Below are 22313 nucleotides of genomic sequence, written 5' to 3'. Positions count from 1 at the left end.
AATCGATTTTTACGGATTATATTATCGATAAAATAAACGGAAATGATGCAAAAGCAACCTAACAAACGAAATTTGTCTATGGTAATCGTTCATTCTGTTCGTCCACATTATGTCACACGATTGTTTGTCAATTTGTCATTCACTTGTCACAATTAATACGTAATTTTTGAGAAAATCATTGTTGTGAATAATTTTATGTTATTAAAAGTGAAATTAGAAAAATGGTTGATCCAATATTTGATTATCAATTCAGGCTGATTCTTATTGGGGACAGTACAGTGGGCAAAAGTTCTTTACTAAAGTACTTTACAGACGGTAAATTCGCTGAGGTAATTTTAAACCTTTGTTTTCGTATCGTGAAATTGCGTTTGATATGAAACTCTTGTTTAATTGCGTGTTATATTTTAGCTGTCGGATCCCACGGTTGGTGTGGACTTCTTCGCCAGGATAATAGAAGTACAGGATGGCACAAGAATCAAATTACAGCTCTGGGATACTGCAGGCCAAGAGCGATTTAGATCCATAACAAAATCTTATTATAGAAATTCCGTTGGTGCTTTGTTAGTGTACGATGTGTGTAATAGATCGAGTTTTGAGCACATTCCTCTTTGGATGATGGAGGCAAAGCGGCATATAGAGCCTCACAGGCCTGTGTTTGCTTTAGTGGGGTGCAAAGTGGACTTAGTTGGGGAAAATAAAAACAGGAGAGAAGTGACTTGTGAAGAGGCTAGAATGTTTGCTGAAGAAAATGGTATGTTCATCTTTTTCTACCTTACAAGTATTAATTTGTACTATCCAAGGTTTTTATTTTAAAAAACATATACATTTTTAATATTATCTCTACCCTACCCTACAAGGTCATTATTGCCATTAAAATGTGTCTTATAAAATTAAAAAAGAATTTTCTTTATGTTTGTTATCAATTTTCGTTTAAAAATTAGTCATCTTTTTTTAAATTTGAAAACCACCTTGCGAAAGCAGTCAGAGGTACATTTTATTGTTATTGAAAATTAACTACTGTAAAAAGTTTGGGAAAATGACACCACATATTTCTGAAACAGTCTCAATTCTGACCCATAACTAAGAACTGCCAACCAACCAAAAGTAAATCCTATTTTTCACAGGACTTCACCACATTGAAACATCAGCGAAAACCGGGAGGAATGTAGAAGAGGCCTTCGTGCTCGTAGCTCAAGAAGTGTACAACCGCATCCAAACAGGCGAATACAAGGTTGAGGATGGTTGGGACGGGATCAAGACGGGTTTCAACCGCCCCAACGGTATGGATTTCAATTTACTTGAAGCAGAAACAGTCCAGTCCACTTGCTGTTAGAGTTATAAATTGTAATAGCTATCGCAGACTAAGGTTAATGTCACATTATGGTTAATTTGTGCTGCCGAGTATGGGTTTTTACAGTCTTTAGTACATCTTTAACCCCAAATTAGTTGGTGTTAGTGATGTATAAGTTTTCCTAAGCCTATAAAGATGTCTTAGGGTGGGTTGAGTACTGTTTATATGGCCATCATCAGCTTCTGTCATCCCAGCTTCCTTAGGACGCAAAGATGGTGAATGTTGATGCAGTGTAAGTTATGAAATGATAATGTTACTTGTAACTATTTTGCATAAAACTTACTTCTGTGGTGCAGTGGTAATGTGCTTGTCTGTAACTACAGAGGTCTGGGTTCACCAAAACATGATGAAGAACTAACTTTTTCTGATTGGCCGTGGTCTTGGATGTTTATCTATATAAATAAATGTAGTATTTTGTAACACAAGTTTGGAGGCAATCCGTGTAATTTGTCGCGTATATATATTTTTTTTAAACTCATATTGAGGACCAAACTTTGAACTGCATAGTCTTATTATTTCATTTACTGTCCACAATTGAACTCGGGACTGCTGTGAAGCAATTGGGAATATTAACTACTGCACCATGCACCCCGTAGCGAGACACGCGCGACTCCGTTTTTATTGCGTTAAAAACTAGCCCTGTCTCGCTTTTTATTATGACATGGAACGAGACAGCGATAGGTTTTCACGCGATAAAAACAGCGTCGCGCGTGACATGCTACGCAGGCTGCAGCTTTGTGAAGTAAAATTGAACTACACGAATTTAGAAACATGCAAAAAAGCTATGAAAGTCAATTTACAGAGAACATATATACTATTACTACTATTATATACATATAATCACGTCTATATCCCTTACGTGGTGGGCAGAGCCAACAGTCTTGAAAAGAAGGACAAGCCACGTTCCGCTCAGAGGAAACTGTATAATAATCAACTGTGATTTAACACAACACAACAAACATACAGTACCTACATCTGACTCTTAATCATCATGTGATAATAGCCTAATTATGTAGCAGACATAATATGAATGATATGTACCTCGACAGTTAAATATTTAAATTTATTATTTTCACACTCTGATTCATGACTTAAAAGTATTATGCAATAGGTTTATGTGAGACGCTTCGTATTGAGAAAAGCAGGTCATTTTTAAAATTAATTACTTATAATAGTGATTGTTTAAATATTTATGATCTTCACATCACACAATTAAACTGTTCACTTGTTGAAGACCAGGGCCATATTTTACAAACCTTACCATACGGATTCGATCACCTAACCACTCCAATGAACTGCATACATACATATGGTCACGTCCATATCTCTTGCGGGGCAGACAGAGTCAACAAACTTGAAAAGACTGAATGGCCACGTTCAGCTATTTAGGTTAATGATAGAATTGAGATTCAAATAGTGACAGGTTGCTAGCCCGTCGCCTAAAAAAGAATCCCAAGTTAGCCTATCCTTTAGTCGCCATTTACGACATCCATGGGAGGAGTGGTCCTATTATTTTTTGTATTGGTGCCGGGAACCACACGGCACGGCACGGCATGAACTGCATATTAACATATTATGTCTGCTACTTTTCAACATGTCTGCATTTCATACACTGTAAATAGCCGACTATGCATCTAGTATAGTTACTATACGATGTAACATTATTTAAGCATAATTGTTATAATAACATAATATTTAAGGTGTGGCTGCGCACATAGACAATGTGTCTGTAGGGGGTATGTTACTGTGTCATGTTTTTTTTTTTTAATAATTGAGCAGTTTAAATTTTAAGAACAGATAGTTTGCTGTCTGAAAAACGTAATCTAGACTATTTGGGGTAAAGTTGCATATATTTCCTGTCTCTATTCAAGAAATGTACATATAGATGTATGTATCTTCTAGTAAATATGTCTTATATGTAATTTTTTATTTCACACTTCCGAAGATTAAAGCAACTGTACACGTTTCCTAGGCATTGTATAGTAACATTCCCTAACAGACGCACAGTAATGTCAAAACTCCAAAAAATATTTATTATAATCAGGCCATAAAATTATGTACATTTTATGTTTAAAGAGTTGATTATTCATTTCTTGATTATTTATTTAAATTTCAAGGGAGTCATTTTAAAGGAAAAGTAGTTTTATTTCTTTATTTTGTAAGTAAACAATGTGACGGTGGAATATGATGTAAATTTTGCCACTTTTTTTTTGACAATGGGTGTGTTGTTTTGTATTCTAATTTACCAAATTCGTAATTTAAATTTTTTTTTCCGAAATGGTTATCCAATTCACATTTTTTTTTAATCATAAAATTACTTTTATTCTGCCAAAGAGAATGTGAACTCAATTCACTGATTTAATATATTTGAATTTGGAATACATAATGATAATAAATTACTAATAAAAATACTAACATATTGTTAAGTCAAAATGTAGTACCTGTGACACTGTGCATAATAATATGCACGGTAATTTAAATTAAGTAAATACTAAAAAATATAAATTTTCTGTTTTATATCTCATCTGGGCATGCTCAAGGCAAATATTATTATTATGGATTTATTTCTTGTAGGTATTAAAACTATATAAAAACACGGAAAAATTCTCAATATAAAAATGTCTTTGCTTCATTCGTATTTTTTATACAACCATGAAAACAAACACTTTGGTCGCCTGATTTCAAGCAGTAAGTAGTTGTAACTCTCAGCCCTTTGCACAGCAATGACGCTGCCGAAAAACATAATTACTTGGACGAAATTAAATCGGCAAATAATGACTTTGGCCATGATGCGTGTAAGTAGAAGCTTAATTGTTTATTAATCAACCTAATTATCATTTGACCTTTGCCTCGGACATAATCGCGTCGCCGATTTAAATCAAAGTCTTCTTGTGATGTTTCTATCGAGCTAGATGTTTTAAAAGTCGACCTACTACACTTTATTTGCCCACTTTAGATCTTTTTCTAACAATTTCTGATTGCATTTTCACCTGGTGAATTAGAAACTCTTTGCTAACCTTTGTGGCATAGTTCCGTGCAGGCCTTAACTTTGCATGTAGTTGACTGACCAACTATATTGAAAGTTTTTTAATACTTTCGTTGTTTGCAACATGCATAGGAAAATGTAGAATAATCCCCTTCTATTTTACCCTGCTCTAAAAAGAGTGCTTCACACCTGCCTACTTGGGCGAAGTCGGGGTAAGATCGCTAGTTATTTAAAATCCGGCTCTCACATAAAAATAAAATTTGGCAACTTAGGTTATGTCTTATACGTAACCTTACATAACACAAAATGGTTTTCACAATAGACAATTATGAATTTCCGTAATCTTCAGCGGTTTCTTGTATTATTTGGTGCGTGAGGCCCTGACTGAATCATTGTTTAAATGATTATTTTTCCTGCGTTAGATATGTGAAATTTATTTGGCAAAAAGGGACGGAAGTGTGTAAAGAGACTAATTTATTCAGAACTTTTTGTCTGACACGGAATTATTTAGTAGGTATAGAGGAAAAGTAAAAATTGTAAAGAATATTTACTTATATGGTTATTACCCAGGTTATGGCGCGTGATTTGGTGCTTTTTCAGACAACAGTAGTGTGTATGCAAACGCCATTGTTTATTTACGATTTAAGAGGTATCAGACCAATTTGTTTGGTGGTTGTATAAAAATTACGACCCATAGAACTAAACTACTACTCTGTCAAGAAAGTAGCGGGAAAAGATCAATAATACACAAACTGTTTGTTATTCATCCAAATTTATTTTATCACCTTCAAAATATTCTCCTTTAGAAACGATACACTTACGCCAACGAATAATCCAATCATCAAAACATTTTTTAAACGCTGTTTCCGGAATTGAGGTCAGTTCTCGCCGCGAATTCTCTTTTATGTCTTCTACCGATTGAAACCGGGTGCCACGAAGTGGTAATTTGAGTTTAGGAAAAAGAAAAAAGTCGGCTGGAGCCATATCTGGTGAATATGGTGGTTGCTCGATGGTATTTGTTGAGTGTTTGGTTAAAAATTCGTTCACAATGATGGCCTTGTGCGAAGGTGCATTATCATGGTGCAAAATCCAAGAATTTTCTTTCCACAAATCTGGCCTTTTTCGTCGGATTTGCTCTCTTAAACGCCGCATAACACTCAAATAATATTCCTTATTTACCGTTTGACCTTCCGGCAAGAATTCCGAGTGCACAACACCGCGATAGTCAAAGAAAACAGTCAACATGACTTTGACTTTTGAACGACTTTGGCGTGGTTTTTTCGGTTTCGGTTCAGTTGGAAGGCGCCACTCCGAAGCTTGTTGACTAGTTTGCATGTCAAACTCGTAAACCCACGTCTCGTCACCAGTAACAATGCGTTTCATGAATGTTGGGTCGGAATTGACTCGTTCTAGCATGTCCTCAGCGACTCTCATGCGATTGAGTTTTTGAAAAAAATTCAGGTCTTTTGGGACTAGCCGAGCGGCAACATGTTTCATACCCAAATTATTAGTTAAAATGGTACGGATCGACTCGTGAGATACAGAAAGTTCGGTGGCTATCTCTCTCAAAGTTGAATGAGGATTTTCAGTCACTATTTCCTTCACTTTTGCGATGTTAACTTCAGTTGCAGACGTTGATGGCCTACCAGAGCGAGGCAAATCTTCCATCACATCTCGACCGCTTTTGAACGCTTTGTACCACTCATAAGCACGAGTTTTTGATAAAGTCGATTCACCGTAAGCCTTCTGTAACATTTTCAGTGACTCCGAACACGATATTCCATTGGCAATGCAAAATTTAAGACAAACTCTTTGTTCGATGTTTTTATCCATTATGAAATTAGCAATACACACTAGATATGATATAACTAAAAATAGCACTGTATTTAATGTAAACAACAGATGCAACTCAAACTCCGCGCCAAAATGGAAAACAGTTGTGCCAATCTAACAACAACAAAAAAAACAAAAATTTGAATTTGGAACCATAAATAAATAATCCATTCCCGATACTTTTCTGACTGAATGTACATCACAAAACAAAGATAATTGTAATAATTTGATTTAATTAATTTAACGATGTACCTTATAATTGTGCTGTTATTATGCTTTATATAAAGTTTTTGTTAATTAAATTTTGTTTAATTTTATTAACTGGAGCAGTCCATAGGTAATTAATAAATGATCACTATTACCCGTATCACTACTAATTCCTAAAAGAAATGTTTGATACACCCAGTTTGTGTTGTTCACGGCACTAAAGAATAGGTCAACTTCATCTCTTTCCCATGGATGTCGTAAAAGGCGACACAGGAAGGTACGAAGTAACACCCATCTGACCTCCGTAACCTTTGCAGGGGAGCCTAATCAGTCTTGGATACTGGAAGTCCTGCATGTGTTGGTTTCCTCACGATATTTTCCCTCTTCTTCACCGTAAGAGCTATGGTTAACACGTAAACTAATGTAACTCAGACGAGTCGTGTATGGCCGAGGTAGGATTTGAACCTGAGCCTTCATGCTATAGACAACTAGCAATAGGACTACTCTTATTATGGATGTACCTATGTACATTAAAATAAATAATATAGGTAAGCGTTGAAAGCACAACCTGTTCCCACTGTTAAGAAATTCTTATTTTGAAATTTCGTTTCAAAAATGGTCCAACGGAAGTAGATAGTAGCAAACAAGAAAATGACCTACAGGATAATCGTTAGGTTTATCTCTCTGTTCCATGGGTCAAAGTAACAATCGTATAGTTATGAATGACCTAATTATTCTGCGATACATTTAGTATGTCTTTGTCACTAACACAATTATTGTGCGTGAATGTAGAGATGACGCTATTGAGCGATATAATTTTGTCCTAAATTCTTGCAAACCACGAAGAGAACAATAATAATTTTATATTATATGGATATTTCATAGATATGAATATAATATTTTTTAATCTGGTCACGTCTATATCCCTTGCGGGGTGGACAGAACAGTCACAGAAGACCAACAGTCTGGAAAAGACTGAAAGGCCACGTTCAGCTTTTTGGCTTAATGATATTTTCACTTATTTGATGTTATTACAAAATAATATAAAAGATGAAATGCTATTTATTGAGGTCCCAACACCTTTATTTTTTAATTCGGTTTATAAAAACTAGGTAGGTACTTAGCCATTTAATATTATAAATTTATAAATCTTAAGATTCTTAGCTCTTTTAACGTCGCCCGTCATCAGGTAAATAAAAATCGATTGACATTGTCACTTTCATTGACAGTTAGTTAGTGTCTTCACGGGAAATTAATGGCTTAAATAGATTTTCCCTTCCGCAAAAAAATTTAATTCTGGCTATTTAAATTGTGTAATGAAGATAATAAATTATATAATTACATAGAATAGAATATATTTCATAAACATTCATCATGTCGTCTAGTCGCTCTAAATCGTCTATACTTGACAAGCCTCTGAGCAAGGGAAAAGGAGAGATCTCACTTTCTATTTACGCCCTCTTGTTTTCAGAAATTGTACAATATTGCCAAAATCGTTCGCATTCCATTCATGAATTGCAAAATAAGTAAGTAAGGAGTCAATTTTCAGGCTATTGAATTTTTCAAAAATAAATAGTTTCAGGTTACTGAACATTTGGTCTTGTTTATGTCAGTTCAGTGCACATCGTAATCTGCAAGGGTATTTACAATTTTAACACATCATCTTTTGAATCATTAGGGTCCATAAGGTGGGATCGATCAGAAATCAAGTGATAATACCTTGAAACAGACTGTTCATGGAGTTATAATATCAGCTAATAAGTTTTAACAATTTAAAATTGAGGTTCTACTGGCTGAGAATACCTTATGGCATTAAGTCCACCTATTGTAGATTTTACCATTTCACCTGTCCCATAAAGTTTTAATAAATAATTGTACTTTGAACATTCCAGATTGTCAGATATTGGTCAAGATGTTGGTACAAGGCTATTAGATCTCTATTTCGTCAGAGAAAGAAACAGCAAGAGAGAAATCAAACTCCTAAACATGTTGCTTTTTGTTAAATCCACGCTATGGAAGGTGAGCCAAGTATTTGAGACTGAACCCCAAAATCCTAATTTTATGTAGGTTGTCTGCAGTAGGGCATGCCCAACACCATTTCTATCGCACGATAATCCTATCACTGTCCCGTTTCATGTATATATAACTTTAATTTTTAATTTATTGCATATAATAAAAAGTTTAAATCACAATAAAAAGCGAAACAGCGCTAGTTTATCGCCTGACAAAAACGGCGGCGCGCGTGTCATGCTACTGAAGCTTTTTTTTAAGTGATATTAATAATGGAGCAGTAAAGTTAGACCAAAGGATCAAAGAAGTTGTGAAGTGACGTGCCTTCCTGAGCAGACATCTTCTTCTCAAACACTCTTTAAATAAAACAAAAACCAAATCAAACACAAACAAAAATCATGTGGCTCACCATGATCCTAGATTGGGTAAATCAGGTTTTTACAAAAATAAACTACCCTATGTCCTATGCAAACTTGCAAGGGAACTTCACGTATATTGCATACATACATACATAGTATCTCTTCTATATACCTTGTGGGGTAGGCAGACCCAAAATATAACATTCATCTTGAAAAATAATAATAGCTGTATATAATAGAATTAAGACCCATATTGGATCATGGTAAATGCTGCAATAGATGAATAACATCTCCTTTTTTGACGACATTCTTGGTAAGAGATGAGAGTGGTCCTATTATACCAAAGTTTCAGTAACCATACTGCACATTAAGTCTTAATCTTTAATAGAGTAGACTCGATCAAGTCACAAGACTTTAGCCAGATGGTTCTGATAAATATTTAAAATTTTATATTTGCGCAGACCTTATTTGGAAAAGAAGCTGATAAGCTGGAACATGCTAACGATGATGAAAGAACATACTACATCATCGAAAAGGATGCTTTGGTAAGTTAACGACCTATAGTTATAATTCGATATTAATTTTACAAAGTCTCCCAGCTTTAGTATGTATGTAATATCTTTATTGCATAGAAATTTACACAGTAACAAGAAAATAGTACATAGTTATAAAAGAAACAAATCACTTGCATTGCAATGGCGCACTTATCCCATGAAGCGATCTTTTAGTCATAGTTGCATCCCTACCACTTTGGAGTGGAGCCCGTTACAATTGATCACGGAACCTGCAATTTGTTATAAAGTCTTGTCTGATAATTTGTGTTCTATGCTATGGCAGCTTAACTGCTTTTAATGTTTTTTTTTTTTTTTTTTTTTTTTTTCCTCTTTACAAAGATCAAACAATAACTTAAAAACTAACGTAATTACTTATAGCTAAAGGATTGTCAATGATCTTTGTGAGGAGGCTAGTTCCTGAAAAAGGATTCGTTGGAATCCTGAACTACAGGTAACTAGGCCACCCCTCTGGGATATTAACACCCATGCATACAGTAATTGAGAATTAGACAGCTAACTGAGAATAACAAAAGAAAATAATATCTAATAATAGGAAAAGATTGGTACTATTGGTGGAAATGTAGAATATTATGTGGTCTATTAGTTATGTGTAGTAATTTTTGTAATCTGTGGTTAAGTCATGAGTATTGTTTGAGAGTGTGAGAGTGATAGTCGAGGTCAAGGTCAGAGTGTGAGGGAGGACATGGGAGACTGATTTGGAGCTGGCGCAAATGAAAGTTTCGATTTAAGTGAGTGATTTTGGAAAAGTTTGTCAGTTCGTGTGGTCGCTAGTAGGTAATGGGTAAGAGGTTATGTCGTATCATGGTCGATATTAGGTTATTGGCGTAATAAAGTTTTCAGTGTCGAAGTAGTCGAGGGATTTTAAGTAGTTGGTGACGGTGGTTTTACATGAGAATTTGTGGAGGGGATAAATGGATAGACGGGAGTTAAGTTTGTTGTAGAGGTATGGTCCAAGAAAGCAGAAGAAGTGGGTGGAAGTGGTAGCTCTTAGGAGCTGTAGCGCGCAGACGGGACCTCTTCTCCGTTTGCCTTTGCGCATGTTTGGGTCGTACTGAAGTTGGGAATGTTGCTTGAGTGTTGTGTACAATATAAAGGTCAGCCTGACTGTCAGTACGTCCCAGAATTTATAAAGGTCAGTAGTTGGGTAGCGGAAGGGAAAGCCCGCGGCAACCTTAAGAACGGCCCTTTGGGCTCTTTCCACTTCAAGTAGGGTAGAAGTGAAAGTCCCTCCCCAGGACGTTATGCAATAGGTCACAAGAGAGTGACAAAGTGCGTGATAGACCATCTTGGTTATTTGGCGGTTGGGGATGTGTCTTAACGTTTTGAACACGTAGATGAGTTTACGGAGTCTACTCGCCAGTAATTCTGTGTGAGGGCCAAAAGAAAGCGTGTGGTCGATTATAACACCTAAGTATCTTATACTATCTGTTTTTTGGAACGGAGGGCAGTGGCAAGTAGAAGGATGGGTTTGGTCGCAATTGTGGGCTTTGATGGTTAGGATGGATGGAGGCAGGAAATTGGTTTTAAAGGCAAATGGGATGAATTTAGTTTTGGACAGGTTAAGTGTTAGTAGGTTAGAGGTCAGCCAATCTCTCACCCTGTTTATACCTTCTTGGGCTTTACGGAATGTGTCCTCCCAGGTTGACCCGCCAAAAAATACGGCTGTATCATCAGCAAATACAAGTATTTGAGCACCATTTAGTTCGAGTCGGCATAAGCTGTCGATATAGACGAGGAAGAGGGTAGGAGAGATAATACTGCCTTGCGGGACTCCAAAAGTAACGGGCACCTCGTCGCTCGTCAGGTTGCCTATTCTGGTCTGCTGGGTTCTGTTGGAGAGATAATCGGTTAGTAGCTTGAGAGGGATACCTCTTACCCCAATGCTCTCCAGCTTTTCCAGAAGTAGTGGAATGGAGACCGTGTCGAAAGCCTTTTTGAGGTCAAGGAAGAACGTCAGACACTTCTTTTTGCCGTCCAATGCGGTGATGGTAAAGTTGGTTAAGTCATGAACAGCGTCGCTCGTTGACTTTCCGGCTCGGAAACCATACTGATTTGGGGCTAGTAGGTTATTTTTCTCAAGGTAATTTATGAGTCTTCTGTTGATGATACGCTCAAGAATTTTAGACAGAGCCGGCAAGATCGAGATGGGCCTATAGTTGTCGACTTTACTCTTATCTCCGTCCTTATGGATAGGTTTTATAAGGGCCTTTTTAAAGGCTGCGGGGAAGATTCCCTGTTCGAGAGATAAATTGCAGATGTGGGTAATTGGTTTTGTTAGAAGGTGGACATATCTTTTTATAATGTTACTCGATATGAGATCCCAGCCTACTGCACATTTATCTTTGAGACCCATTATTATTTCGAAGACTTCTTCCTCCAATACCGGGGCCATTAGTAGACTGCGGCAATGTGTTTGGGTTGGGGGAGTGTGAGATTTGTGAGCTGAGGTTTGGGAGGTAGGGATTTTTTCTGCCAGTTTCTTGCCCACGTCTGCGAAGAAACTGTTAACTAGGTTGAGGCTTTCTTTTGGAGTTTTAGTGGAGAGAAGCGTCAGCGAGTGGTCGGGGGGACGGTTTGTGCCGCTGATACTTTTAACGGCCTCCCAAAGTTTCTTTTGGTTACCACGGGCATCTGAAAAAAGTTTAACATCGTATCTTTTTTTGGCTTTTTTGATAATCAAGGTGCAAAAATTCCTGTATCGTTTGTAGGTTGTAGCTAGGATGTCGTTGCTAGGGTCTCTTTTGTGTTTTTTATGGAGATTATCTCTATTCCTTAGACATCGCAATAGCCCGGTTGTTATCCAAGGCTTACGTATTGTTTTCCGTTTGGGGGGTCTAGTCTTTTTTGAGCTCGAGTTAATGACGGAAGATAAGGTTGCTATTAGTGCATTTGTGGCGGCATTTGGGTCGGAGAAATTTTGTAAATAATTAAAGTCAGTTTCATTCATTTTGCTGTCCAACTCATTGAAGTTAATGTAATATTCGTTTAATTCCTTTATTATGTTTTGTTGCATTTTAATGCTTAGGGCAACTGTAAAGTGTCTGTTAATGTTGAGCTGATTACTAGACAAGCAGCGTCTTGCTTTGATTTTAGCATTAAGTGATCGTAGCAAGTGCGTCCATGCGTGGGGAGGGTGTGGCCTGGGAGCATGCTATGGCTAGCTATAAGGTTTAAATATTCATATTGCTTACTAGTTAAGTTGTTCAGCGTTATGTCAATATTCAAGTCGCCGCATAGAATAATGTTTTTGAAGCTCTTTAGTTTTGACAAGGTTCGATCTAGAGAGTTTAAGAAGTTTGTTATGTCTCTATTCGCAGGCGGACGGTAGATACCTATTATGCAAGTCGATTGGTCAATTTTTAAGATCAGGCAATTTGCATCTTCTACTTGAGGCTCTTCATACGTGGCCTTTAATGATTTATTGAAGTAAATACAGACCCCTTCATTTTGTGTCTTATTTTGGGAAGTAGAGATATGAGAATAGTTTTTTAGTTGAGGTATTTGTGCAACCCCCCGCAGCCAGCATTCTGATAAGACAATGACGTCCCAAGCTATTTCCGATGCTTGGAGGAGGGCAGTAAAACCTGGCATGTTACAATTAACGCTGCGAATATTCTGCGATATAATGTTTAATGTATTAGCATCATTATTGATTTTGGTACTTATTTCGTTCACTTCACATTCAATCAGGCGCGCAGTGGACAGGGAGTCCAGATCCGAGGCTATAGACTGTATATTTACCATTTTAACTGCTATGTATATATATTAATAGTATATAAATGATTATAGTCACGGAACGTGCGTGACAGGAGTTTTGATAGGAAAATATAGATGAAGCCTGGATCTCAGTTTGCCCTGTCCCTATGAGGTATTGAGTAAGGTATGTGTGAGTGTAGTTAAGTCTATGAGTTATGGAGTCAAAGTTAAGTTTAAGTGATATGTTATTAGATCAAATATATTCTTCATATACCAATTTAAAGTTATTACTACAACAAAAGTATATAAAATGACAAGTAAGATGATACTTATTACTAAAAATATTTAACGAATAAAATATAATAAACAAAAATAATAATAACAAGGTAAGGCTCAGAGGGCGAGTCAATTGGGCGGGTGAGGTGTAATCACGGCTGTTTGTGGCAGAGCTAGCTAGTCACAGAGTGAGCATAGTAATTTCCTCTTCTCCCTGAACGACCGTAGGAGTTCCAGACTCTTCTTTTTTTATGTATACCTTCCCGAAGGAAGTCCAGGCGGCCGATAACTTTTTGTTTTTTACTCCCTCCCGTGCTAAATAAAAGAGGTGTTTAGCTTTGCTAGTTAATCCCTCCGATATGTAAATGGGTTGGGAGGGTCCTGGGAGGTTTAGGTGTCCTGTGTTTAAGCCAAGTTCCTTCTGTTTTCTTTTTTCCTTGTTGAAGGTTTTGTAACTGGAGATAAGCAAATCTTTTCGAATTGAACTGATAAGGTCAATAACTAGTGTGGAGGATCTTGATCTATATATATTTTTTATTTCTGGTACCTGGATTGGAGATTTCAATTCAAGGGCGGAGGAAATACATTTAACAATATCAATGAGGGCTTCCTTGCTTTCACTTGCTTGCTTAGGTAGATTTCGAATTTCGAGAGTCCCGCTTAAGTTGCGTTGCTCAAGCATTTCGACTTTGTTCTCTAAAGTGGTAATCTTAGCTTTATAAGCGGTATTCTCCTGTTCCAGTAAGTTTATTTTTGAGATAAGCTCGTCATGTTTGTTCGACATGGTCGTGATCGAGTCTTTGATTTCTTTATTTTGATTAAGAATGGTGATCAAAGTTTGACTAATTGTTTCGAACTTGGTTTCGATTATGGTGTTTATTTCGGTGATATTTGAGGAAGAATGGTCTGCGAAATCGTCAAAAGTGCGTTTGTGTCGCTTCGTTATATTAAAATAACTATCCTCAGTTGTTGTATTGCTTACCGTGTTTAGCGCCGAGTCGGAATTGTAGTGTTCTACGCTGGGTTTGTTTACATTCGGCGCAAGTAAAGCTGTGGGCGGCGAGCGTTGAACCGACATTATTATTTCTAGGCCTAAATGAGCCGACGGCGATTGATATTAGTAGACGGCGAGGCTTAGCGCACACAGCGAGAAGCTTCAAAGCAGGGCGTGCGAAGTTGGTTAAGTAGGGACTCGCCTGTGAAGCCTGCGCTTGCGTCGTATGTCCGTCCTCGTCGCACACTCGGGTCTCGTTGCGGTCTCGCGTCGTATGTCCGTCTTCGTCGCACGCGCGGGTCTTCGTCTCGCGCACGGGTCTCGTTGCGGTCTCGCTTCGTATGTTCGTCTTCGTCGCACGCGCAGGTCTTGATGCGGTCTCTTTCTAACTTTAGCGGGTTATCAGCTGCGCTGTTATGTACTCCTGGTATTGCAGGTTGGTTTATTCACTTTATTTTGGACTTTTGAGAGAAATATTAATTAAAAAATACAAAATGCACGTCCGAGCCATGTGCGATCCGAGAGGGGAGAGGAGGTTTTGGAGGAGTTTCTGGAGGTAATTCAAAATCTGAGGTCAAGCATAAGCTACAAGATTCGAGGATAAAAAAGGATGGAAATAGGAAAGGAAATTAATAAAAAGAACAATAATGAGTACCTAGTTACTTACCTAGTTCATTCAATATTATACATATTTTAATCAAGTTTATTTGCCGTGTGGTTCCCCACACTTTAGAATAGAATTATTCCATATCTTTCCAACGGATATTGTAAAAGGCGACTAAAGAAAAAGCTAATAAACTTGAGAATCTTTTCGTGGGTGATGGGCTAGCAACCTGTCACTATTTAAATCTCAATCCATCATTGCACTATACAGTCTTTCCAAGACTATTGACTCTGTCTTCTCTGTAAGGGATATAAACGTATATGTATGTATGTTCATTTGAACATTTTAGGAAGTTTACCTATTAATAATTGTGTAATAAAAATGGAAATAAAATCTCAAATCATACAATTTTCAGGTGAACAAATTCATAAGCGTGCCGAAAGACAAAGGCTCACTAAATTGTGCGACTTTTAACGCGGGAATCATTGAGGCCGTGCTGACAAAAAGCGGATTTGTAAGTTAAAATTTTTATTTAACTTTATTTTAATAAATTGGTGTATTTATTGTGTCTTTCATTGGATTTTACACAAAAACTTGCCTTTGGTAATAATTCAAATATAGACAGGTTGCTATCCCATCGCCTAAAAGAAGAATCCCAAGTTTATAAGCCTATCCCTCAGTCGCCTTATACGACATCCATGGGAAAGAGATGGAGTGGTCCTGTTCTTTTTTCTATTAATGCCGGGAACCACACGGCACACAATTACTGTTTGTTAAAAATATATATATATATTTTTTTTTTGGTTTGTTTTAGCCTGCAAAAGTAACCGCTCATTGGCACAAGGGTACCACATACATGGTCAAGTTTGAAGATTCCGTCATCGCCAGAGACAAATCGCTCGATGATCGCTAAATTGATGTGTTATAAAAATTAATTTATTACTCTATGGAATTAACGCCTAGTTTACACGAGCTTAGCTGGTTTGAACGTGGCCATTCAGTCTTTTCAAGACTGTTGGCTCTGTCTACCCCGCGCAACTGATATAGACGTGACCGTATGTATGTATTAGCTGGTTTAAACGTATAGTAAGATCCTACCCCGTAGCATGGCACGCGCGACGCCATTTTTAACGCGCGAAAATCTATCACTGTTCCGTTTGTTCTAGCGGCAAGTCTGCCTACCATACATACATACATAAAATCACGCCTCTTTCCCGGAGGGGTAGGCAGAGACTACCTCTTTCAACTATCTCTGCATACTTCCTTATTACCTCCAATTTATTTATTTAAATTTAATTGCATACAAAAATACTGCGGAGTTTCAAATTACCCCTTTATCGTTTATGTGCCGATGGGAGTCACTTTGTGTAAAAACCAAACACGCCCAATTCCAGAACACGGTCAATAGACGCACCCCGGTCTCTTCTTCAGAGAGATGAGGATGTTATTGGGACTAATTCTGTTATGGAGAAGGAACTTGTCCCACGGGACTGCTGGGACAAGTCGTCCCAATTGTCCCATCATGAAACAATGGGACTAGGTTTGTTGATAAAAGAGGATATTCTGATGATTAAGTGAATGTAAATTAGGCGTCACAGTACTGATTTCTTTAGTTTTAAGCTTAAAAATAAAAATGTTTCTTTTACGTGTTCATCTTATTTTTTACCTCACTAGAGGCCGCCCGCGACTTCGTCCGCATGGAAACCCTATCAATCCCGCGGGAACTACGGGATAAAAAGTAGCCTATATGTTATTCTGGATCTCCAATTACCTATATACTAAATTTCATCGTAATCGGTTCAGTAGTTTTTGCGTGAAAGAGTAACAAACATCCATACTGATATACGCACAAACTTTTGCATTTATATTAGTAGGATCTACAACCTGTGTGTCGGTTGATTGACATAGGTACTAATTACTCGATAAAGTAAATTACAACAATTAATTATTCGTTATCAGCGCCTGTAGCTCGGCATGGCAAAAAACTGTAGCCGTCCTGTTTCTCATCACAATAAAAAGCGAAACGGCGATAGTTTTTCGCGCGATATAAACGGCGTCGCGGGTGCTGCTTCAAACTTCTGCAAACTTGTCTCAAAAGTTCAACTTTTACTACAAGTTTTCGATTTACGACGCTTACAACTCAGTGGGACTAAGTGGGATAGAAGGGGGATTTTTATGGGAAACATACATACATATAATCACGTCTATATCCCTTGCGGGGTAGACAGAACCAACAGTCTTTCAGCTGTTTGGCTTAATGATAGAATTGAGATTCAAATAGTATTTATATTACTAATTTTATGGGAAAAAAGAAGGAAAATCACATCAATTACTACTTTATTGCAATTTGAACAGTCTGTCACGATACTTGAGCCTCCCGCATCGTATTTCTCTCTCCACGTGACTGCGCTGACTCCATACCGCATACCCGTACACAAAGAACGGTATCAGAAACAATATGCCATTCACAACGTTGCTTTTGGTCGCTGTGAAATGCTCGAACTGAGTACACTTCATGGACATGAATCTTTGCATGGCAGGGTCAAACTGAAAGATGATTTTAATGATCACTTTTCAAACTTCCATAACTTAATAGGTATTACATAGAAAGTCGTATGTCGTGTGGTTCCTAGCACTTTGGAATAGGACCACTCCATCTATACTAATATTATTTAGTTAGTTTGTTTGTTTGGACGCGCTAATCTCAGGAACTACTGGTTCAAATTGAAAAATTCTTTTTGTGTTTAATAGACCATTTATCAAGGAAGGCTTTAGGCTATTTATCATCACGCTACAACTATTAGGAGCGAAGAAATAATGGAAAATGTGAAAAAAAACGGGGAAAATTATTTATCCTTCCGGGGTGGTAATGATGCCCAAAATAACTATTCCACGCGAACGAAGTCGCGGGCACAGCTAGTCTTTTATATAGAAATCAGTGCAAGCTCACATGTTGGGTTGGCAAAGAAAAACTATGGTGTATGGCAGTATTTCTATTTCTGTGCAGATTGTAAAAGGAAATCAAGGGAGAGGCTAATAAATAATAAGGCTTTTTTAGGCAATGAGCTAGCAACCTGTCACTATTTGATAAAATGTACACTTCAATAAATGATCAATTTCTATTCAAATAAAGATTTCTTTCTTCTTCTTTATAGATTTTTTCATGGCTATTTTAAAAGTTATTTTTGTAAGCAGTCACAAAAAATTTATCTGGTGAAAAGTCATACTTACTACATATCCAGATTCTTTGGAATGTAAGCATGGATCCGTTCGCAGTTTCAGAAACTCTTTTCTATACTTGGCTCTCCTTTCAATTTGTGCACATATTATTTTACACTCTAATTCAGAGAAACAATAATCAGTCATTTTTTAGTCTTATGAATTCTTTATTAATAAATAATACACTTTCTGAGTAGGTATTTGCATAAAAATATTATTGAATTGAAAGTCAACAAAAAAAGTTTGTTTTTCTAAAGCAAAGACAAGTTGCCAGTATTTCTGTAAAATAAATAGGTATGATTATAATATAAAATTAAAATAAAAAAATAAATGTTGTCTTACTCACCAGTTACACTATTTATGTAAGTACAGCCAAATAGAAAACAATTAATATAATGTAATGATTTATTCTCTAACAATATTTATCTACAATTTCAAATAAGATTCACTGGAATTTGAATAGTCTGTCTTTGTACAGGAGCTCTCCGGACCTTATCTTCTGTTCGCGATCGTTTCTGTCCTTCCAAATTAAATATCCGTAGGACACCATCGGGATAATAATTGCGCAAATTCCAAAAAGGCTATTCTTAAGGTTTGGTTTGAAGTGTTCGAATTGGGTAACCTTCATTGACATGAACTGCTGCAGTGAGGTATCGAACTGGAAAAAATATTAAGTATATCAACAATTAGGTGCCTAAACATAGAATAAATCGACCATAAATATTACGATTTTATGTTATAAAATTACGTAATAAACTACTCACAACATAGCCAGCTTCCGACGCATGTTTGAAGGGATTAGTGCTCTGTTTCAAGAACTCTTTTCTCATCGCAGCACGACGAGCAGCCTGCTGCTTTATAACATTGAATTCTTCTTCAGATAATCCATATTGATTGGACATTTTTGGATGAAATTTAAATTCCGAATCCCTACAGTGTTTTGAGACTTTTTGTTTTTTTATGTCTTGTCAACTTCTTGTTGTAAATGTCAAGATGACACGAACTTATCACACTTCAAAATTGTTTCAATCTATGATATTTCTTAAAAAAATATCGATTAGGTTGTACGCGTTTTGTACCGATTTGGTGCAGCATTATGGACGAGTGAATGATGACCATAGACAATAAATTTATGACCGAATGAACAATTGAAGAATGAACTGGGATTGTATTCCGGCCACCATCTTTTGCGTTTCGTTGTTGTCGTTGTCAGGTCGGCGATTTTTGTAAAAAGCCGCAACCATGGGTCGTATGCACGCACCTGGGTAATATTTTGTGTAATTTATTCATGTGTAATCTGTTGTTTGTGATACAAGTTGATTTTCGTTAAATTATCTGAATTGATTCATATGACAGATACCTAACCTAGACACCAAGCTCAACTTGGCCACATGGCTCCGTTTGTAAGTGCGTGTTTTATGTTTTCAGTAAGGGTATTTCCCAGTCAGCACTGCCATACCGCCGCAGTGTTCCTACCTGGTTGAAGCTCACAGCTGACGATGTCAAGGAACAGATTTTCAAACTCGGAAAGAAGGGTCTTACCCCCTCCCAAATTGGTATGTTGAGTTTTTATCTTTTGAACTCCATGCTTGTATTATTGACGAGACATGCTTTAGAAAGCTTTATAACTATTTTGAATGTTGGTTCTAGTAAAAATTGCTAACACCTCTCTCAGCTTCTATTTTCTGTTAATAAGTCTACATCTTGACTCACTTCATCTTGAACAAGTATGACCACAGGGCATAAAAATATCGCCAAAATCTTTCTTAGTCACTAAAAGTGCGCACCCTTTTGTATACCCTAACCTAATTTTGTATTGTATGGATTATTATACTTAGAAATAAAAAGCCATCTAGTCTGGTAGTAACATAGGTAGATTGTATTGTACCAGCTGCTTCTTTTCCCATGCAAATTGTGAAAGTCAGTCAAGTGAAAGGCTAAAAATCTTGGGATTCTTCTTTTAGGCAGCCTTTTAGTATTTTCAATACCATTTGCTTGTGTCTTCCCTGTAAGGTATAAAGACGAGATATGTGTATGTATATAAAAATCTTTTCATCTTTTGACGATCTACTACAAAATTTAAGCCTTTTGTACCTTACATATTTCCTTATCAAGTTGCAAATGTCTTCAGTCCATCTTAGATTTTAGTAATCATGACAAGATAGATAAATTGTACCATCAATTATCTCTATTCCAGGTGTCATGCTCAGGGATTCCCACGGAGTGGCCCAGGTCAGATTTGTCACTGGCAAGAAGATCCTCAGAATCATGAAAGCTATGGGCCTGGCGCCCGATCTACCTGAAGACTTATACTACTTGATCAAGAAAGCCGTTGCCATGAGGAAGCACTTGGAACGCAACAGGAAAGACAAGGACAGCAAGTTCCGTCTCATTCTTGTAGAGTCGAGAATCCATAGGCTAGCCCGTTACTATAAGACAAAGAGTGTGCTACCTCCCAACTGGAAATATGAGTCTAGCACTGCTTCCGCCCTAGTGGCTTAAGTTCAATAAAACTATGTTAAACTGCTATTATTTTTTTCATTTCATCTATTTTAGAATATGTTAAGAATGCCCTGTGAATTTTAGAAATTTCTTCTCATTATAATACACAGATCACAGAATAAAGAGATGTAATTTCTGTATTCACTACTCTTGTTACCTAATTTTTAAAGTTTTAATTAAATACATATATGGCAACAACCAGATTCAATAATCATAGGAGTTGAAAAAAGTCAAAAGAAATAACATATTGTACTTTAAACTATAGGAACAGTCTTTCACTGCCAGTAGTTATTGAAAATTCTTGTTATTGAAAGTCTTTGAAATGATAGGAGCTACCTTCACTGCATAGATCTTCATTGATAGTACAGTTATATGATGAACTGAAGTAATTTTCATCATAACTACCTACATATCTCAAACTATTTCAGATTTGTTTGAAAACTTCTGAACAATGATAGCCTTCTGCAATGTACAGAAGTTGAAACAAAACATCATCATAAAAAAGAAACAAATTTTTGATTCCATCAAATAAAAAACAAGCTTCTGTCCTTAGCAAAATACTACTTTTATACATTAACTATGTAGGTATATCTCATACTTAAATATTTTATTACACAAGATTCAATATTATAGATTTGGCAAGAGTGATGAACGTGGGTAATGCAAAAGAAGTTGTATATTTTTCTTGGGTTTCTTCCAAATAAATAGATTTAGTTTCTATATTCTACTCATTCAAGAAAAGGGTGTATTTGTATACCTCAGTATGAGATAATTCGACAAGCTTAATCAACCAGCAAAGTAAATTTTTGGAGATAGTGAGTGTAACTTAATAATCAACACACTACCAAATGAAGATTAATAATACACAGTTTAATTCAAACAATTTAATAAATCACATTTATCATAATCCTAAACATATGGATTCCAATTACTCCCGTCTTCTGGATGCAAACTATTTGTTATTAACAAGACAACGTCAACAATCCACCAAATACCCAACCCCCCCAAAGTAAGTAATTTCCCAACAGCGGTACCAGTTTGCCCCAAGCAGAAACGGTCCATGCCTAAAAATCCTAATAGAATGCTGTAGATTAAAGTTGTCGTAAAATAATGTCCTGAGTATCGCACACACGGAAAACCGTCTTTCAAGAAAACCCTAGGGCCATGACACTCAATGTTACTAAGGACTTCACACTGCACTTTGGTTCTTTCCACATCTTCGTATCTGACGCCCCCAAACTTAACACAGCCATGTCCAGTAGCCTCTCGCGCTGAATGATTGCCTTTATGATCTAAAGGCTCCTTACAGTTTAAGAATTCCAGCGGTAGAAAGTTGCATTTCACCAGCGGCCCTAAAGGGCGATATGGTTCGTCAGCATAAGGATTACTCTCTGAGAAACCAGTTGGAATCACAATGAGAATAACAAAAAGAAATATGCTTATATGTTTTTCGTACATTATTTTTTGAGTTTTCAAGTCATATTCAATGCTGAATCAAATTCTTAAAAATTATTTACATTACATAGGTAGTTCAACAACAAACAAACAATTTTTGTCACTCAATGTCAACTTGTATGTTTTTTTAAAGTTCAGCGGCCGCGCTGTTATATATTCGTCGTGCTTAGTTAATTTCTGAACGTAAATCTTGTATATAATCGTCACTCGATTAGACATTTTATTGACTTGACAGTAGCATCTGGC

General features: G+C 36.7%; 6 protein-coding genes across 6 annotated transcripts; 3 read left to right on the top strand and 3 right to left on the bottom strand.

Annotated features, from left to right (window-relative positions):
- The first annotated feature begins 108 nt into the window (after positions 1–108).
- LOC106135476 (ras-related protein Rab-39B) lies at positions 109–6472 on the top strand. The gene is made up of 3 exons (XM_013335777.2): positions 109–329; positions 409–751; positions 1125–6472. Exons 1-3 carry the CDS (start codon positions 222–224, stop codon positions 1331–1333), a joined length of 660 nt encoding a protein of 219 aa, XP_013191231.1. The 5' UTR covers positions 109–221; the 3' UTR covers positions 1334–6472.
- Positions 6473–7611: 1139 nt separating this feature from the next.
- On the top strand, positions 7612–16536 carry LOC106137313 (trafficking protein particle complex subunit 5). Its single transcript, XM_013338126.2, has 5 exons — positions 7612–7903; positions 8270–8396; positions 9208–9291; positions 15307–15405; positions 15706–16536. The coding sequence occupies exons 1-5, from the start codon at positions 7752–7754 to the stop codon at positions 15802–15804; spliced, it is 561 nt and encodes a 186-aa protein (XP_013193580.1). The 5' UTR covers positions 7612–7751; the 3' UTR covers positions 15805–16536.
- Positions 16537–17191: 655 nt separating this feature from the next.
- Positions 17192–18385, bottom strand: LOC106137397 (uncharacterized). Its single transcript, XM_013338217.2, has 2 exons — positions 18123–18385; positions 17192–17438 (listed from the first exon to the last, which is right to left on the bottom strand). The coding sequence occupies exons 1-2, from the start codon at positions 18255–18257 to the stop codon at positions 17229–17231; spliced, it is 345 nt and encodes a 114-aa protein (XP_013193671.1). The 5' UTR covers positions 18258–18385; the 3' UTR covers positions 17192–17228.
- A 116-nt stretch (positions 18386–18501) lies between these two features.
- On the bottom strand, positions 18502–19099 carry LOC106137387 (NADH dehydrogenase [ubiquinone] 1 beta subcomplex subunit 4). The gene is made up of 2 exons (XM_013338206.1): positions 18875–19099; positions 18502–18768 (listed from the first exon to the last, which is right to left on the bottom strand). Exons 1-2 carry the CDS (start codon positions 19010–19012, stop codon positions 18556–18558), a joined length of 351 nt encoding a protein of 116 aa, XP_013193660.1. The 5' UTR covers positions 19013–19099; the 3' UTR covers positions 18502–18555.
- Positions 19100–19229: 130 nt separating this feature from the next.
- On the top strand, positions 19230–20637 carry LOC106137377 (small ribosomal subunit protein uS15). The gene is made up of 3 exons (XM_013338197.2): positions 19230–19375; positions 19539–19666; positions 20308–20637. The coding sequence occupies exons 1-3, from the start codon at positions 19353–19355 to the stop codon at positions 20610–20612; spliced, it is 456 nt and encodes a 151-aa protein (XP_013193651.1). The 5' UTR covers positions 19230–19352; the 3' UTR covers positions 20613–20637.
- An 850-nt stretch (positions 20638–21487) lies between these two features.
- Positions 21488–22195, bottom strand: LOC106135958 (TM2 domain-containing protein CG11103). Its single transcript, XM_013336385.2, has one exon. The coding sequence runs from the start codon at positions 22068–22070 to the stop codon at positions 21522–21524; it is 549 nt and encodes a 182-aa protein (XP_013191839.1). The 5' UTR covers positions 22071–22195; the 3' UTR covers positions 21488–21521.
- Positions 22196–22313: the final 118 nt, after the last annotated feature.

The sequence above is a fragment of the Amyelois transitella genome, chromosome 8, assembly GCF_032362555.1.
Source record: "Amyelois transitella isolate CPQ chromosome 8, ilAmyTran1.1, whole genome shotgun sequence".
Classification (NCBI taxonomy): Eukaryota; Metazoa; Arthropoda; class Insecta; order Lepidoptera; family Pyralidae; genus Amyelois; species Amyelois transitella.
Note: the sequence above shows the minus strand (reverse complement) of the source record. Positions and strands in the feature narration are given on the sequence as shown.